Here is a 19,362-nt window from a genome sequence, read left to right as displayed (position 1 = left end):
TCTGTCTTGGCAAGGTTGAGCTGAACATGTCATTCCTTCATCCAGGCCAAGGCAGAGATACGAGCTGAGACAGTTGGGTCATCAGGCTGGAACGACAGGTAGAGCTGTGTATCAAAAGCCATGTAGTAGAAAAGCCAGGTCACGTGACGCCATGCAAGGAGCAGACATGTGAGCGACGAGCTCTGCACACTTTGCTGAATTTTCGATTATTTTCATGTTATAATCTGGTGAATTTTGATACACCCAGTTACACATTTGCCCTTTGTTGCAAAACATGGCAAAGAAGTCAAAATCCTCGGGCTCTGGAGACATTAAAAGACACTTACGTATTCAGGATGAAAGCCCCGACAGGCCTACAGACCGGGGACTCGATTTGGATGGCACAGCGGGAGAAGGAATCCAGCGTCAGTTGTCCAACATGTCGGTGATGTTGACGAAGATTCTTGCTGACTTGGAGGATCTCGCTGTAATACGTCGATCGATTACAGCAATGGAAATAAAATTCTCTGAGTTAGGTACAAGAGTGACTGATGTTGAAAAACGAATCGATTTTCTGGAATCTTCGGAGAGGGAATTAACCACTAATCCGCCCGCGACCAAAGTTGATTTGGAACATCTCCTTGAAAAGCTTGAAGATCTTGAGAATAGAAACCGCAGGAATAACGTTCGAATTGTTGGAATTCCTGAGCATGAGGAGGGCAGAGATATGGTGAAATTCCTAGACGAGTTTTTCCCGAGTCTGCTCGACATAACAGGCCACAAGTTGGAAATCGAGCGAGCTCACAGAGTGCCAGCTCACAGATCTGCTGAGGGAGATAGGCCCAGATCGATTCTGGCCAGATTTCTGAGATCATCCGATAAAGATCTTGTGTTGCGCCAGGCGAGGAGTAAAGGGAAGCTTTCTTGGAAGAACCATAATATTTTCTTGTTCCCGGACTTTGCGATTTCGACAAGAGAGAAACACGATCGGTTCAAGGAATGTAAGAAACTCTTACATCAGAAAAAGATCTCATTTGCTCTGATGTTTCCAGCAAAACTGAGAATAGAAACGAAGGTCGGTCGCAAAGTATTTACATGTCCAAATCTGGCAATGTCTTTTATTGAATCAATGTCTGAGTAAACCATTGGATGTTTCTCATGTGAGTGGGCCTGACTTGCTGTACTTACTCTTGTTTTGTGAATAACACTTTCCTTAAAGAAAATTTTGCATTTAAGTTCCTGGACAGATTGAGAATGGACACTATGGATGACCGCAAAATATCTACATGCTCACACAAAGGATGTCTTTTATAAAGTTGAAGTCATGGTATATACGTTTATGCGGCTTCCGAGTGAATTGACTCGACCATCCAGGGAACCGGGATGCTGGTTTTGTTTCTTTTTGTATTGGTTCCGCCTAGCGGCTGGAGCTTGTTCTATTGAATAACACTCCTTTGAAACAGCTGTGGATTAATCTGTTCGTTCTTCGTGCTTACTCCTCCTGCTGGCTGTAGTTTGTCTTGTTGAGTTTTTTTTACGGGACATTGGAATGATTACGTCATCCGCTGAACGCATAACAGCTGGCTCACTGAACATTCGTTTGTCTGTCCGAGGAATCTGAACGGTTTTATATCAGCTGAAATTTGTTTTGTGGAAGATCACACCTTTGAGACAGTTCTGTGAATTAATCTACATGTCCTTTGTGTTCATTCTTCCTATTGACTGGGTTTATTTCACAAAGTATTTTCTGTTATGTAATTAAATTGAGCAATCAGATGGCAAAGTTGTCGTGGGGACTCGTGGGCGTTCATGGACCTTTTGAGTTTAGAGGGACTGTCACCGGTTGGCGCTGTCGTGCGCAGGGTTAATGCGCACGTTTTTCTTTTTTCTGTTTGTTTTGTTCGGGGGTTGATTGTTTCAGTAATGGGGAATGTGGTCTATATAATTTTGTTTTTGACACACAGTTTATTTTTTTTTTATTATATCAATATGTCAAATGTTAATATGACCGGATTGTCTCTCTCCACATGGAATGTGAATGGGTTGGGGCACCCCATAAAAAGAAGGAAGGTTATTACTTTTCATAAACGTAAGAAATATGATATAGTGTTTCTTCAAGAAACACATCTCTCCCCGCAGGAAGCTGAAGAATTTGGGAAGATATGGGGTGAGCATGTTTTCTTTAGTGCTGGCTCGAGTAAGAGCAAGGGAGTCATTATATTGGTAAATAAACATCTACAATTCAAATGTCTCAAACAGATTAAAGATAAATTAGGAAGAGTAATTATTGTGTTAGTTGAAATTCAGGGGCAAAGGTTGATTTTGGCTAATATTTACACACCTAATGCTGATGATCAAGGCTTTTTTATAGATTTTGAAGGGATGTTGCAAGCCGCTGGCACACCTCATGATATAATATTGGGAGGAGACTTTAATCTTTTGATGGACTCTGTCCTTGATCATAGTGAAGCAAATGTCTGTAAACCCCCTAGAGCATCATTGACACTTCACAGGATGTGTACAAATCTTGGTCTTACGGATATTTGGAGACTTTTGAACCCATCTGGTAGGGACTATGCATTTTTTTCATCAGTCCATAAGATTTATTCTAGAATAGATTTTTTTTTATATATCCAAATCCCTCATTTCATCTGTTGTTGATTGCTCAATTGGAAATATCTTTGTCTCAGATCATGCCCTGGTGAGTTTAAAGGTGTTGCCATATACAGAGAAATAGAAATCAATAGTTGGCAAAATCCTGATTTCCAACAAATGTTAAAGACTGAAATCAGTGTTTATATGGAGACCAACTGGTCCTCAGTATCCTCTGTGGGCGTGGCTTGGGAGGCACTTAAGGTGGTTCTTAGGGGTCGGATCATACAGTATGCCTTATTCATAAAAAAATCCAAAGCACAAGAACTTGTGGAGTTGGAAGGGAATATTAAAAGTGCTGAGACAGAGCTGAAGCGCCGAATGTCGTCTGATGGCCTCAGAGAATTGACCCGATTGAAATATAGATATAATACTATTTTGTCACGGAAAGTGGAGTTTTGGTTATTCAGGGCAAGACAGTCATACTTTGAGTCAGGGGACAAAGCAGGGAAGCGTTTGGCTAGATATATAAAACAGTTCCCTCAGTGAAATCTGCTTGTGGTGAAATATTTACCTCGGCTATTGATATTAATAATGCCTTTAAAGAGTTCTATCTTGATCTCTATGGTTCCACATCTTCATCCACTGATGAAGATATTAGGAACTTTGTGGAACCATTAGATCTCCCTAAACTGACAACTGAGCAAAAAAACTCTCTTGATTCTGAGATAACCTTGGAAGAGCTTGACGAGGTAAATAAGTCCTTACCTACAGGCAAGTCTCCGGGGCCTGATGGCTTTTCCTCTGAGTTTTTCAAATCTTTTGCTACAGAACTGGCTCCACTTTTGCTAGAAGTTTATACAGAATCCTTAAAGAACAGAAAGCTTCTGCCAACCATGACACAAGTCTGATTTTAAAAAAGGACAAAGATCCAAGTGAGTGTAAAAGTTACCGCCCAATTTCCCTGATCCAGTTAGATGTAAAAATTTTGTCCAAAATTCTTGCTAATCGATTAAGTAAAGTTATGACATCTCTTATACATATAGATCAGGTGGGATTTATTCGGGGCTGCAGTTCTTCTGTTAACATCAGGCAGCTCATCAATATTATGTGGTCAGTAGCGAATGATCAATCTCCGGTTGCTGCCATTTCTCTTGACGCCGAAAAGGCATTTGATATGGCAGAATGGGATTATCTTTTCAAGATTTTGGAAAGGTATGGGTTCGGGAGTACATTTATTGGTTGGATTAAGTTACTTTATAGACACCCTGTAGCAGCGGTACAAACAAATGGGTTAATTTCAGATTATTTTACTCTGGATAGGGGCACTCGGCAGAGTTGCCCTCTTTCCCCATTATTGTTCTGTCTTGCCCTGGAACCATTAGCAGCTGCGATAAGAAAGGAGGAGGATTTTCCAGGGGAGGTGGCGGGAGGTGTGGCGCATAAGCTTCTGCTTTATGCAGATGATATTTTATTATTCGTCTCCGACCCCACTAGATCTATGCTTTGCCACCACAGAATTATTAATTCCTTTTCCAAGTTCTCAGGATACAAAGTCAGTTGGTCTAAATCTGAAGCTTTGGCTTTGACAGCATACTGTCCAGTAACGGCCTTCCAGCCGGGTGCCTTCCAGTGGCCCAAACAGGGAATTAAGTATTTGGGAATTTTAGTCCCAGCAAATTTGTCTGATTTAGTCAGAGTTAATTTTGATCCCTTCATAAAAAGGTTTTCGAACGATGTGGACAGGTGGGCTTCATTACACTTATCGATGATTGGGAAGGTTAATGTTATTAAAATGAATTGTATTCCAAAATGTAACTACCTGCTACAATCTCTCCCTGTAGATGTCCCCCTTTCTTATTTCAAGCAATTTGATAGTATCGCAAAGTCCTTCATTTGGAATGGTAAACGTCCCAGGTTAAATTTCAGTAAATTACATAGGCCGATTGACAAAGGTGGATTAGGCCTACCCAAGATTTTGTTTTATTATTATGCATTCAGTCTTAGACATTTGGTTCATTGTTCGCTTCCACCTGAGAGAGATCCTCCCTGATTTTGTATTGAAAAGGAAGTTCTTGCCCCTATTTCGCCACTGCAAAGCCTTTCGATTAAACTAGCTGGAGAGGTTTAGTCGCACCCCGTTATTTTGCATTTGCACTCGATATGGACAAAAGTGTCCAGAGTGTTTAATTCTGATATTTATTTAAACGTAGCCTCGAGCATATGGCTGAACCCTAAACTATGTATTAATAAGTCCCCTTTCTGTTGGTCAGATTGGATTGTTAGGGGGGTTAATACACTTGGTGACCTGTATGAGGTTGGAGTACTGAGATCTTTTGAAAATTTGATTCAACATTTTGGGATTCCCAGATCTCAATTTTATAAGTATTTACAGCTGTGCCACCTGCTCTGCTCTATTTCTGGGAGTAGCATACACCCCCCTAGAGCAGCAGATACTCTGGAAGTGGTGATTGCTGCTTTTGGGAAGGGTCATGAGGCATCAGTGTATTACTCCCTGTTAATTCAGAGTCTGGGGGACGGAGCTTTAAATTCTCTCAAAAGATTATGGGAGGAAGATTTAAATTTGTTATTGGAGGAGGGAGTGTGGGCAAGGATTCTAAACAACATAAAGTCTGCATCTAGAGATGCAAGGGTTCGCCTCATGCAATTTAAGATTTTACATAGATTTTATTGGACCCCCTCTAGATTGTACAGGATTGGTCTTAAAGACTCACCCACCTGCTGGTGATGCCAGTCAGAAGACGGGGACATAACCCATGTTTTCCGGGGTTGTATTAAAATTCAGGAATTTTGGTTGAGGATCCAGCGTTTTGTGTGTGACGTACTGGACACTCAGTTTTCATTTTGCCCCAGACTTTGTATTTTGGGTGATGGAGGGGTCCTGAATATAGGAGATATATATATATGAAAAGCTGGGTACCAACCAGCGTGATGATTGGCAGACAGCTAATCCTTAGGGGTTGGAAGTCAACTGATGCAACCTCATTTTGTGAGTGGTGCACCGAGTTGGGTAAAGTGGCAGCTTTCGAGGAGATGACTTCCAGACAGCAGGGGAAGTTATGGCAGAAAATGGGGCAGTTATTTGTCTCATTTGGAGAGGTCCTAGCGGGGAGCAGTGGAGGGAGACAATTTTATTTATTTATTTATTTTTACTTTCACTATATGTTGAACTTTGTCTTTTTTTTTTGTTTGTTTTTTTGTTTTTGTTTTTTTATGTACAATTTGTGTGTCTGTTTATATGTGGGTATGTACTTATTTTATATTTGTGCAGACGGGGGTCTGGGTGGGTGGGTGGGTGTTATAGAGGGTTTTAAGTTGATTCCTAATGTATAATTTTGTGGTTAAATTTATTCTTGTCTGTCTTGGAATCAATAAAAAATGTTAATAACAAAAAAAAAAAAAAAAAAAAGGAAATGGACAGATTGGGGCGTGGCCTGTAGCGCTCACGTAGGACATTTTTGGTGTGGTAGTTACTCGTGGCCTGTAGTATCAATGTGCCAAATTTTACCAAGGAGATCTTGAGTTATTGGGCAATTTAGAGCTATAGGAATAATAATAAGATGAATACTAACAAAAACAATAGGTTTCCTCCTACCGGAGGAATACTAATTATAGTATTTATGAAAAAATAAATACTAGCTGAAACACATCTTGAAACTTTAACTACAACTGCCACTGTTGATATAAAATGAGGTCTAATAGATTCTACCTTTAGATTATTTAATATGAAACTATAACATTTTGTCAAAATATAAGTTACTTTTACTCATGTAAAATCATGAAACAATTTAGTAAAGGTGATGATGTATAATGAAAAAATATATATATATATATATATTTTTTTTTTTAAATTAGCACATTGCACAGTGTTGCTCTTTTCTTCAGTGCTGTTTGGCATGTTGGGGCTGCCTACTGTTTGAGAGGTTCGACTTGACTTCCTCCGTAATGCTTTAGACTAGAAAAGACTCACTAGAATTGAAATTGGTCACATCAGTTTTGAGGTCTTGCGCTCCACAATATCGAGGGAAGCCCGGTTGTTGCAAGCACGTGTCAGAGAGAAGAGCAGATCATGATCGCGAGCTGGTTCCGTTACACTTGTGCAAAAGTGCAGATGAGAAGCCTTTAGCTGATTGTGAGATTAGCAATAAATCTTCTAAATAGGCAATCACTTGGGCAGCTGCTATTCTCTGTGATCCATGCACAACTTACCATATGCCCCATTGAGAGTGAGAACCACTAATTGCGACCACAAGGAGGTTACCTCATGTGACTCTATCCTCCCTAGCAACTGGGCCAATTTGGTTGCTTAGGAGACCTGACTGGAGTCACTCAGCACACCCTGGATTTGAACTCAGGACTCCAGGTGTGGAAGTCAGCATCAATACTGGCTGAGCTACCCATGTGCTGCCGCCCCCACATTTCACAGAGTATTTACAGTATATTGTATTTACAAGCTGTTGTGTTGTGCTATTTTATACTATTATTATTTTTTACTATATGTCTTATTGTATAGACTGAGTTTGTTTTGCAATACAGCACACAGTAACACATAATGCAGTTTAAAAAACTGCTTTGCTTTAACATCATGTTGGAATAGTAAATGGTGGGACCATTGTAATGGATAAAGAAAAAACATTAGCTACAATTATGCAATTAATTTAAAATACATGCATTTTATTTGTACATATTCAAAATACTACAATTTTTTGCAATTGTTAATCTGTCAGAACGCGTGTGACCTGAGGACTACAATTCCCATGACTACATTATGTCACACGGAAGTAATCGTTTTCTATATATGCATTTCCGCCTCATTACCCATTCCTTTCCTGTCTGCGGCCTCCGGCAAGATGGCTGTGCAAATCTCGAAGAAGAGAAAGGTTGGAACGTATTTCATCTGAAATATACGTAATTGAAGTACAGATGCGCGAAATAAGAATGGCAACTAATTGCCATGGCACTTATCTATACTTTAAGATATTAAGATGATGGTTTTGTCGGGCTGTGTTGTTGGATTGAGCTGGATGCTGACAGTAGTGAATTAGATGTGAAACATGGCAGATAGACGCAGCGCTGTGCTCAACAGCCAACTTAATTATTAATATTTGAGTCGTTCAGGCACGTATTAAACAATCTGAAATGCACTTTGAGCACTCTAGGTGTTTCTTACAGCTGACACTAATATGACTACCAATCAAACAACAACATTAAATTCAGGTAGGGGATATCAGCAGTTGTACGTGTATCACAAATACTACTTATTCACCATAAGGCATCACTTTTGTCTTGTTTGTGTTTGGTATTTTCATGGTATTTAAAATACATGAATAATAGGTTACATGTGTTATAGGATGCATGAGGATAACTGCTCATGTATGAGGTCATAAATGACTTTTCCCCCCTATCTATCAGTTTTCTGCATCAGGACCAATTGTAACCATATTGATATTTGTTATATCTATCAGTTTGTGTCAGATGGCATCTTCAAAGCCGAGCTAAATGAATTCCTGACCAGAGAACTTGCTGAGGATGGCTACTCTGGTGTGGAGGTCCGTGTCACGCCAACAAGAACAGAAATCATCATCCTAGCAACCAGGTTAGGAATAAATTGAATTTTTAAATTTTTATTTACCAAACCACATTCCTTAACAGCTATTTTTGTGTACACTGTTGATTATGTTGGCTGCAATGTACATACTGTACATTATGTTGCATACATGCTGTATATTGTGGTCTGGTCTGTAACTACCAATCTGCATTGTATTTGGAACATGCACTCAAGATTTTCACCCAGTATTACACTTATATGGCGATGTGACTGTGATTTGATATATTTCAAAGATACTTGATAAGTGTAAACGTGTGACAACTAGGCATCTGCAAAACTACTCATTTTCATAGTCGACTAGTGTGTCGGTTGTTTTTTGAACGATTAGTCGATGTCGGGGATAATCATGTATAATTGGGCTCCGTTATGTTGACGGACATGTTACGGAGGGATATTCAGACGCTAAGCGCGGCACTTTAACATTGTAACTTACGGATATTCAACAAAAATATAGACTAAATATAAAGCAACTAATTGCATAAAACTATCGAAGAGAAGAAATAAGAAGGGCTCCAATACAGAGTGACACCAAACCTCTTGTGCACATCCTGAACGCAGAATGTAATCAGAGCTCTTGGGAGTCTCGGGGCAATCCTCGCTGCGCTCTCAAAAGCACAGAACTGCAAGATGATGCAGGTCCACATCTAGTTCACGATACTGAGTGGTTTAAACTTCTTTTTTTTTACTGCAACTTTAAGCAGTTTCAGACAGAATTGGCAAAAGACTTAAATCACTCGACAGCATCTCACAAATACGGGAACATAACTCAGAAGAGAATTTAACGTCAGACAGTGATCGGTCTTGTAACGTGTAAAACGATGCTTTGATCGTTGAAACAGCAGCAGTGCATAAATGGACTAAACTTAAAGTGTTTAAGAATTTCTTGAAGGTTTTACTGTGCTGACTATTCGCTTTTAAGCACAACAAGCTTAATCATGCTTAAACGCTCTCTGAGAAGTTGCGTCTCAGTTAATTTTTAATCTCCCATTAAAACCACCATCACTAAAAATATTAATGTTAGTAGCTGAAAAGTCTAATCGACTAGTCAGTTGTGGGCTGGCTAGTTGACAAGTTGATCACTGTGGCACATCCATGGTAACATCTGTTTTGTCTGTTTAGAACCCAGAATGTCCTGGGAGAGAAAGGCCGCCGTATTCGGGAACTGACCGCTGTCGTTCAGAAACGGTTTGGTTTCCCAGAAGGCAGTGTGGAGGTAAGATTGGATCACATGTTCACAAGCCACCTCACAACAAAAAGTGTTGTTCATCCAATAATCAAAACTGTTATTTTTTCACCCTCATGTCATTCAAAACTCATATGCTGTAATGTTTTGCCCTGGTACTTTTGAAGTGTGTTAATGCGGCTCTTTTATATACAGCAGCAGTTCATTTTAACCCCATCTGTCAAGCTTCAGAAAGGACAAAAACAAAAGTAGTCCATACAGCTCCTGTGCTGTATTTAAAACTCTTAAAAAGAGACATCATATGGGTTTAGAACTTCACTCATCCTAGTGTTATGACAATTTTTGTTTTTGGGAGAACTATTCCTTTAATGTTTCATAGTAGTTTTAAGCTGATAGATTGTGTCCTGAAGTATAGTGCATTGGTCTGTTGCAGCTGTACGCTGAGAAGGTTGCCACCCGTGGTCTGTGTGCCATCGCGCAGGCAGAGTCACTGCGCTACAAGCTGCTCGGAGGTCTGGCTGTCCGTAGGTAAGACTGTTAGTTTCTAGCTTCACGCTTGTCTTATTCCTAACGTGTTTAATCCCCTTCAGTGATGATACGATGACGAGTCGGAACTGGACTGGTTCTGTCTTTGAGGATTCTGGGTCAGGTTCACGTTCTGTGCATCTGGCTTCAGTTCCTCAAAGCAGACCGTCCTCTTCACTTGAAGACATAGAGGCATTTGTCTGAGAAGGGTAGATGCTTAAGTCCAGAATGCTTGTACATGTGGGACTGGGTGGTATGACACTAGATGCTGTGTGACAGAAGAAATGTCAGCTGGTAGAGACTTTGTTACACTGTGTAGGGATGTGCAGAACGACTAATTTCACTGATGTTTAAATGAAAATTTTAGAGTCAACTAGTCTAAGAACAAACCAAACTTCAGAAAACAAACACAAAAAAAATTATGCGACCCATAAAATACCTAAATAAAATCTATTCCAAATCCGAAACTAAATTCCGCTGAAAAGGGGCATTTATCTGCGACGTGCTCGCCTTGCATTATCATCATTGCACATTAAATACAGAACATGACACGCAGTCATCTATAGTGAATACAGGTTTATTCTTAGAAAATAGCCTTCTTAATCAGCAGATTCAAAAAATAGCACTCCTTGCATAAAGCAGTCATTTTGTAGGCTACTTAAAAGCATACATTTTTTGATGAGCAAAATTAGCATGTTGACATGGTCCACTGAAAGATGGGACTTGACTCCCCTGAGGTGACTATCCTGCGCTTAAAAAAGCCTGCACAGCGGAAAAATAACTTACAAGCATGCACAGATTTAATGAAGACTCAAATGTGGAAACATCGACTTTCAAGTCAATGTTTCAGAAATCTGCTTCCCGCTCAACCACCGAAGTGAGTTCTATATACTTTGCTGAGTTTGCCTGTCTAGCTAGAGGACATTTTCCTGCGCATGCCTCGTGAGAGAGGAAAGCAAGCGGAGCCTGAGGTGAAATGAAACTTTTTATCTGCTCCAGATATTTTATATTTTTAAATAATATTTGTATTATATTTCAAATGTGTAACATTAGTGACTTATTTAAGTGCAGCCTCGGTAAAAATATGAAGCCAAACAAATGTGTAAAAATGTTGAACAGTTTAAAGGTGAATACAGTAATTTGGAGCCAATTTAAAAAGTTGTACACATAGGGGGCCTGGGTAGCTCAGTGGTAAAGACGCTGGCTACCACCCCTGGGGTTTGCTAGTTCAAATCCCAGGGCATGCTGAGTGACTCCAGCCAGGTCTCCTAAGCAACTAAACTGGCCCGGTTGCTAGCGAGGGTAGAGTCACATGGGGTAACCTCCTCGTGATCGCTATAATGTGGTTCGTTCTCGGTGGGGTGCGTGGCGAGTTGAGCGCGGTTGCCGAGGTTTCACGCCACCCACCGCCACGTGCTATGTCTCCGTGGCAACGCGCTCAAGCCACGTGATAAGATGCACGGATTGACGATCTCAGACGCGGAGGCAACTGGGATTCGTCCTCCACCACCCGGACTGAGGCGAATCACTACGTGACCACAAGGACTTAAAAGCTCATTGGGAATTGGGCATTCCAAATTGGGAGAAAAAAAAAAAAAGTTGTATACATTAACGAATGAATTTTGTTTTTGTGCATTTTGATCTGAATGAGACTGTACTCATAGCTTTCTATAAAAAGTGTTTTGTTCTACATGGTGTGGGTCACCCCTTTCAATGTGTTTTGCCCTGTTGAAATCATATGACCCGTGGTGTTTCACTAATGGGGCTTTTCCACTGCAAGGTACGGCTCGACTCTGCTCGCTTTTTTGGGGTTTTCCACTGTGGATAGTACGTGGTACTTTTTTTAGTACCACCTCGGTCGATGTTCTAAGCAAGCCGAGCCAATACTAAATGTGATGTCAAAACCCTGCTGATCGAAGAGAATCGTCACTATCAGCGTCACTGGATTTGCGACACTGGACATCAACCCGCTAGTTTTAAAGTTAGCGACAGCGCAAGCAGTATCATTTGTTCACACGACTTTAGAATTGTGAAAAGAAATGGCTGTGCGCAAAACCACACTGTGGTCAATAAACGAGGTGCAGACTTTCCTCTCGTTAGTAGGTGAGGAGAGGATCCAACGAGAGCTGGATGGGGCGACGTGAAACGAAAAAGTATTTCAGCAAGTGTCTGAGCTGTTGGCCGCACACGGCTACCACCGGACCTACCAACAGTGTAGGGAAAAGTAAAAAAAAAAAAAAAACTTAAGTGACTACAGAACCATCAAGGACCACAACAGCCGGAGTGTTTCAAACAAAAGACAGTGGAAGTGGTTCAACCAAATGGACGCTATCTATGGCAATAGACCGGTGAGCAATGGGAGGGAGAGTGCCCTGGACTCAGCGTTGGAGTCCACGATGGAGGATGGTACGTTTTGTTACGTTAACTCTTTATTCTGCTTGAAAGATTCACTTTTAGTTGACCAGCTACTGGAAAGCTTGCTTCTAAAACAACCAGGCCAGTTTAACTGTTACACTTGTGTTAAATCACCATGCAACAACTGCTTTATGCAGCACAATGAGCTAGTAGCTAACAGCTAGCGGTCGTGTTATTGTTTATGGTCAGTAATGTTTGTGTCGTGTTTAAGATGATGTCACGGCAGTAGAGGTGGCGCAACTATGACGATCAGCCTATAATCCCACCCACGTTGAAGCTGCACTAAACTGCAGTGGAAAAGCAAACTCAGAAAAGTAAAGCAAGTCGAGTCGAACTGTAACATGCAGTGGAAAAGTGCCATAAACATCGAATTAGAATCCTCGTGCTCATTGGCTGGCGCCTGGGTAGATACACTTGGGTATGCTTAGAACGTTGTTTGGTGATGCGAAGAGCAAAAAGTATCAGAATGAGCTTTATTGCCAAGTATGCTTACACACACAAGGAATTTGTCATGGTGACAGAACACATTGGAACATACTTATTTATTGCGCTTTAGCAGCGGAGACAACGGGAGATCCTGTAGCTGTACTGCCGAACAAGCGAAAAAAGGTCTGATGCAACTTGCTTCAAGCAAGACGACAAAGACCGGCAAAGGCAAAAAACTAGAGTAAACATTGGTATGGTAAGGCATCTACGTCTTCATTCGTTTAGTGCAAAGTAGCTTGGCACAGTGATTGTTGTGGATTTTGTGTAAACCATGACGTTTGATGCTTGGAAATAAAGAGTTCTTCAAATACAGTATTCAGGGACGTGCTAAATTTTATCATCAAAAACAATTCTAATCTTTCCTTTACCATAAAATTCTGTATCACTAGATAATTGAGGTTTATTTCACGCTAAGCAGTTCTCTATTAAAGGTCTTAAGAAATAATGTGATATATAGACAATCTCCAAAGATTATTGATATGAGGGATAGTAATCTACCCTTAACAGTAGAAGCAAGTTCACTTGATTTCCGACGTTTGTTTTTAGGCAATGCAATTATATTATAGGAGTAATAGATAACTTTAGAAATTACCTCAAACTCTGACATTTTCCAGATGCAAATGATATTCCCAAGCTGATTGGGGCAGCAGAGACTATCATGCTGATCCACGTCGAAAGATGGCAGTATGGCGTCTAACACCACTGTAATATCGGTACTTAAAGTACATGAAGAAGAGCAATGCTAACGCTAGCTAGAGAACTACTGAATGCCCCTTTAATGGGGAAAGATATTAACGACCAGTGTCAACAAGCAGCATCAGAACCGTTTATTCGACTAGTCTCGCACATCCCTAATACTGTGGTATATCCATGGTGTGATTTTAAAAGAACCGTTTCACAAATGTTATAATGGGAGCAATTTTTAGCATCAGTGCCATACTTTGTATTCACTGGTTATAATTGGGTTGCATCCATTAATTTTAAAATATAAAAGAAAATAAAGTACATTTTGCATTTAAGTGTTTTGTTCACTAGCTTATTAAAAAATAGTCATTGCTACATTGTTTTATGGATTACCAAGTAATGCAAATAATTTGGGTTGAATTTTGAGGGGGTAATAAAAAGAAAGCTATTGTGATGTATTCAGTTACCATGGTATAAAGTTACTGGTTCTGTTATAAGCTTTTGTTCATACTGCCTGTACCTGATTGGTACATGTAGCAATAGTGAAAAGCATTGCAACTAATTTGCATGGGCTTTATTTCCTCTATGTTTCTGTATCGTAGAATTCTGTTTATTCTGTTTCATGTTTGTTCTGTTCAGGGCTTGCTACGGTGTGCTGCGTTTCATTATGGAGAGCGGAGCCAAGGGTTGTGAGGTGGTCGTCTCTGGCAAGCTAAGAGGTCAGAGAGCCAAGTCCATGAAGTTCGTGGATGGCCTCATGATTCACAGTGGAGACCCCGTGAACTACTATGTTGACACTGCTGTCCGTCATGTACTGCTCCGACAGGGTGAGTAACTATCGCACAGTAAGGCAAATGTGATCAGTTGGGATGTTCTGTTTGTGATAATAGGGCTGAGTATTGATCCATATTTGATTCCGATTCACAAGCTTTTGGTTCAGAATTTTTATTTTATATTGATTCATATGGGTATATTTCAGTTGTAATGTCCATTTGAAAGAAATTTTCTTCCCTTTTTCACCTAATTTGGAATGCCAAATTCCCAGTGCGCTTTTAAGCCCTCGTGGTCGCGTAGTGATTCGCCTCTATCCAGGTGGCGGAGGACGAAACCCAGCTGCCTCCGCATCTGAGACCATCAACCTGCGCATCTTATCACGTGGCTTGTTGAGCGCATTGCCACAGAGACATAGCGTGTGTGGAGGCTTCACGCCATCCACCGCAGCATCCACACTCAACTTGCCAAGCGCCCCATCGAGAACGAACCACATTATAGCGACCACGAGGAGGTTACCCCATGTGACTCTACCCTCCCTAGCAACTGGGCCAATTTGGTTGCTTAGGGGACCTGGCTGGAGTCACTCAGCACGCCCTGGGATTCTAACTAGCGAACTCCAGGTGTGGTAGCCAGCGTCTTTTACCACTGAGTTACCCAGGCCCCCGTTGAACGCCATCCGTGCTAAGGGTGATTAGAATTAAATGTTAATTTTTGTTGTTGTTTGTGAGCAACAACTTACAGAAAAGAACAGAGAGGATATTACATGGAACGAGTCAACCCAAACTTACTCTCCACATGCAGTAAAAGTTCATGTAGTGCTGAAGTTCTTCGATAATATGCTTATCAGTCTCTGTTGAATGAAATCTGAAAATGTGTCATCAGACATTTTAGCCACATAGCGTGAAATTTGGTTGCATATGTGAGTGATTTACTCGCGTAGAGATTTTTCGCATGGTGTAAGATCGATCTTTGGATTTAAGAATCCATATCGAGAAAGTTCAAATGAAGATTGCGATGCATTGAAAAAAATCTATATTTTTACCCAGTCCTGTAGGATGAGATTTTAAAGAACTTTAATTGTATGTGTCAAATTATTAGAAAATGGTGCTGATTCACCGTTTTACACTTCTGACTGACTCTTAACACTAAAGCTCTTTTTTACTGTTAAACTCCATTTGTGATATGTGCAAATGTTCCCAAGTAATTTGATGTGCAAATTTATTGCCATTTTAAGGTTAAAATTTTAAATAGACCTTATTTACCTAAGACATGTTCATAGTCTTACTGAGAGCAGTCCACACTATTCCACGGGAAAGAGTCTTGGGAGCCATTCGGACCAAATGCATTCTTGCATTGAAGCTAGACACCGCACAAAAACTCTGGTGTCTCGAGTTGCTTGTTTTTTTAATTCAAGATCTTTTTACATAGAAAAACAATTGCAAAACAGTGCAGATGGATGTAAAAGCGCATTCTGTGTGACCGGCCTTTAATTTTTTCTCAATTTCACAATGTGCTGCTCTGAAACTAAACTTCTTGGTTCCTCTTGTTTTTTCAACCTCTCCCCTCAATTCAATTCCTGATGGATAAAATCAGGTCCCACCTTAAATGTTCTCTGCCTGTTTAAATGTGCCCGATTACGGAAGTAACATGGGTTGCAGATGCCGTTTCATTTTGACTTTACAAGCGTAATGGTTAGAGTATTTGTAGTAATCGTTTCCAATTAAATCTCAAATCCTAATATACGGTACTGTGCAAAAGTTTTAGGCACTTATGAAAAGTGTTGCATAGTGAGGATGTCTTCAAAAATAATGACATAAATAGTTTATCACTTAATGTCACACCAAGTCCAGTAAACATAAAAAAAGCTAAATCAATATTCAGTGTGACCACATTTGCCATTTAAAACGGCATCAATTCTCCTAGGTACACCTGGACACAGTTTTTCTTGGTTGTTGGCAGATAGGATGTTTCAAGCTTCTTGGGGAATTCACCACAGTTCTTCTATCTATTTCGGCTGTCTCAATTGCTTCTGTCTCTATATGTAATCTCAGACTGACACGATGTTCTGTGGGAGCCATCAAATCTGTTGCAGGGCTCCCTGTTCTTCTGTTCTAATCTTTTCTATTTGCAAAAGTAATGTTTGGGAGTCTTAATGTTTATATTTCTTACTGACACACTAAAGCTGAAGATATAAATAACCATCTTAAGACAAATGCTTTTGTGAAACAATTTATGTGCCTAAGACTTTTACACAGTACTGTATATTTCCCCTTCGATGATACAGTGGACCAGAATAGGATTGTTTCTTAAGAGCCTTGGTCATTTTCTGTGCCTTTTGACCTGGTTCTTCAGAGCAGTGTGAAGATGTTGTGGCATTAGTCTGAGAAAGATCTAAACATGTTGTGCATGTTTCCAAAAGTAATGTTTCCAATAATACTCTGTCAAGGGTTAAGAATGTTTCGGTTGCTGTAATCATAAGATGCCCTTGTCTTCTACTTGTTTATAGGTGTGCTTGGAATCAAGGTGAAAATCATGCTCCCCTGGGACCCCAGCGGCAAGATTGGCCCCAAGAAGCCCCTTCCTGACCATGTCAGCATCGTGGAGCCCAAAGAGGAGGTCCTCCCCACCACCCCAGTGTCCGAACAGAAGGGGGCCAAGCCCGAGGTCCCTGTCATGCCACAGGGAACCCCAGTGCCGACTGCATAAAGGGGTAAGACCTGTAAGCACTGTTCAGGGCCTAGTTGATGTACTCAAAGTGAGCTGTTCTAGCTATGTAGACTATAAATGGGCTTTCCCCCCAAGAATTAAAGTCTCCTGACCTCCACATTCCCTTCAGTGATGATACGATGACGAGTCGGATCGGGGCCCAGCTCTGAGGACTCTGGGTCAGGGTCACGTTCTGTGCCACTGGTTTCAGTACCTCAGAGCCGTGTGTTCTCTTAGATTGAAGATGTAGAGGCATTTGTCTGAGAAGGGTTTTGTCATACTGCTGTCTGCCTAAATTGTTTGGAAGTGATGCTTTTTATATTTCTTCTAACCAGATGTGTTTGTCTCTTACAGGTTCACCCATCACTGATGGAAGACCTTCATTTTTCTGTATAAAAATAAATAAGGGCAAAATCTATGCTGTCTTGTGTCTTTGACTTTAAACGTGCTTCGAACGTATAAATGATGCCAATTCTTGGAGCTCTTCAACACATGTGCTGCCTGAAGAGATCACATAAACATGGCTGGTACTGGCTGATGAAGGAAAATATCTGCTTGCAATTATCACTCAAATCTGACAATGCCAGTTTAATGGGGTTAATTGCCCTGATCTTGTAAGGTGACCTACATATTTTATTGTATTTGACAAACCTTGGACAAATACTGCAATATAGATTTTAATTGAGAAATTCAGACATACAAAAAATCTTGCATAGTCTAACAAGTTTGGCTAATCAGTTGATGCACTATGTATGGTAAACTAAATGTATTACAACTTATTCATGTCAAAGTATGTAGTCTTTATGAAGATATGTTGTGAAAATTCTACACTCCATCGTTAAAATGACTTTGTATAGAGCTCTACTGTAGGCCTGCATCATGACACAAACCAAGGTTGTAATAGTTTTAATTGCCACAAATATGAAACTGGGCGGTTCTGGCGCAGAACACCTGCCTGCAGGCTTATATGGAAATATTCTTTACCCTAGCGGTTTCTACTTATTAAATGGCTTGAGACATATTTTCAGTTTGTTACTGAATTACTTATTAAAGGAAGGTAAATTCCTAGGCACTGGAAGTGTGTGCTGTGCTCATGTACCTGTGTGTACTTTTCTCAGCGTGTCATTGGCGGGCTTTACAAAGTTAAATAGCTTGAGCTGCTGACTTCACAAAGAACTAAAGTTTAAGATCATGAGTTTACTAGTCTATATATATATATATATATATATGAAGGTAAAATAGTGCCAAAATGATTTGCGTGCACAGAGTAAGATTTGTGAAAGCGTGAATCAAATTGCATGCGCACAGAACGTTTTGTAAAGGTGAAAATCAAGTTGCAAGCGTAAAAATAAATTGCATGCACACAGAACGTTTAAAGGTGTAAATCAAGTTGCAAGCGTAAAAATGAATTGCATGCGCACAGAACGTTTTGTAAAGGTGTAAATCAAGTTGCAAGCGTAAAAATAAATTGCGTGCGCACAGAACGTTTAAAGGTGTAAATCAAGTTGCAAGCGTAAAAATGAATTGCATGCGCACAGAACATTTTGTAGAAGTGTAAATCAAGTTGCATGCATAAAAATAAATTGCATGCGCACAGAACATTTTGTAGAAGTGTAAATCAAGTTGCATGCATATAAATAAATTGCATGCGCACAGAACGTTTAAAGGTGTAAATCAAGTTGCAAGCGTAAAAATAAATTGCATGCGCGCAGAATGTTTTGTAAAGGTGTAAATCAAGTTGCAATAGTGATGTAAAGAAAGAAGGGATATTTGTACAATGGTTTGAATGGTTGTTGGAACAGAAAGATTCAGACATAAAAGTGACAAGGTCTTTGACAAGAACTGCCAATGTGACTGCTGTAATATAGATATCATGGAACTGTCAGTGTCTGTCATTTGCCTGCCTTGTTTAAAGGAATATTCCGGGTTTAATACACGATAAAGGGATAGTTCTCCCAAAAATGAAAATTCTTTCATCATTTACTCACCCTCATGTTATCTCAGATGTGTATGACTTTATTTCTTGTGCTGAACACAGCCAAAACTTTTTATGAAGAATATCTCAGCTATGTAGGTTCTCACAATGCAAGTGAATGGGTACCAAAAGTTTGAAGCTCCAAAACCACATAAAGGCAGCATAAAAGTAATCCAAACAACTCCAGTGGTTAAATCCAAATCTAAATTTAAATCTTTAGAGGTGATATGATGGGTATGGGTGAGAAACAGATAAATATTTAAGTGCTTTTTGATTTTCAGTCTCCACTTTCACATTGGTCTTTTGTTTTTGGAGGTTCACATTCTTTGTGCATATCGCCACCTACTGGGCAGGGAGGAGAATTTATTGTAAAAAAAAAAAAGATCATAAATATTGATCTGTTTCTCACCCACA

The 19,362-nt window shown here is 40.1% G+C and overlaps 1 protein-coding gene and 2 non-coding genes across 3 annotated transcripts; all 3 read left to right on the top strand.

Moving 5' to 3' along the window:
- Positions 1-7,409: 7,409 nt before the first annotated feature.
- On the top strand, positions 7,410-17,391 carry LOC127416934 (40S ribosomal protein S3). Its single transcript, XM_051656541.1, has 7 exons — positions 7,410-7,472; positions 8,058-8,188; positions 9,320-9,413; positions 9,817-9,911; positions 14,133-14,320; positions 16,774-16,977; positions 17,328-17,391. The coding sequence occupies exons 1-6, from the start codon at positions 7,443-7,445 to the stop codon at positions 16,971-16,973; spliced, it is 738 nt and encodes a 245-aa protein (XP_051512501.1). The 5' UTR covers positions 7,410-7,442; the 3' UTR covers positions 16,974-16,977; positions 17,328-17,391.
- On the top strand, positions 9,968-10,117 carry LOC127417458 (small nucleolar RNA SNORD15). The gene has a single exon (XR_007893282.1). It is a non-coding gene; the product is annotated as a small nucleolar RNA SNORD15 (small nucleolar RNA).
- On the top strand, positions 17,098-17,242 carry LOC127417459 (small nucleolar RNA SNORD15). The gene has a single exon (XR_007893283.1). It is a non-coding gene; the product is annotated as a small nucleolar RNA SNORD15 (small nucleolar RNA).
- Positions 17,392-19,362: the final 1,971 nt, after the last annotated feature.

This window comes from Myxocyprinus asiaticus, chromosome 26 (genome assembly GCF_019703515.2).
Source record: "Myxocyprinus asiaticus isolate MX2 ecotype Aquarium Trade chromosome 26, UBuf_Myxa_2, whole genome shotgun sequence".
In the NCBI taxonomy this organism is placed as follows: domain Eukaryota; kingdom Metazoa; phylum Chordata; class Actinopteri; order Cypriniformes; family Catostomidae; genus Myxocyprinus; species Myxocyprinus asiaticus.
This window is presented reverse-complemented; position numbering and strand designations above follow the sequence as displayed.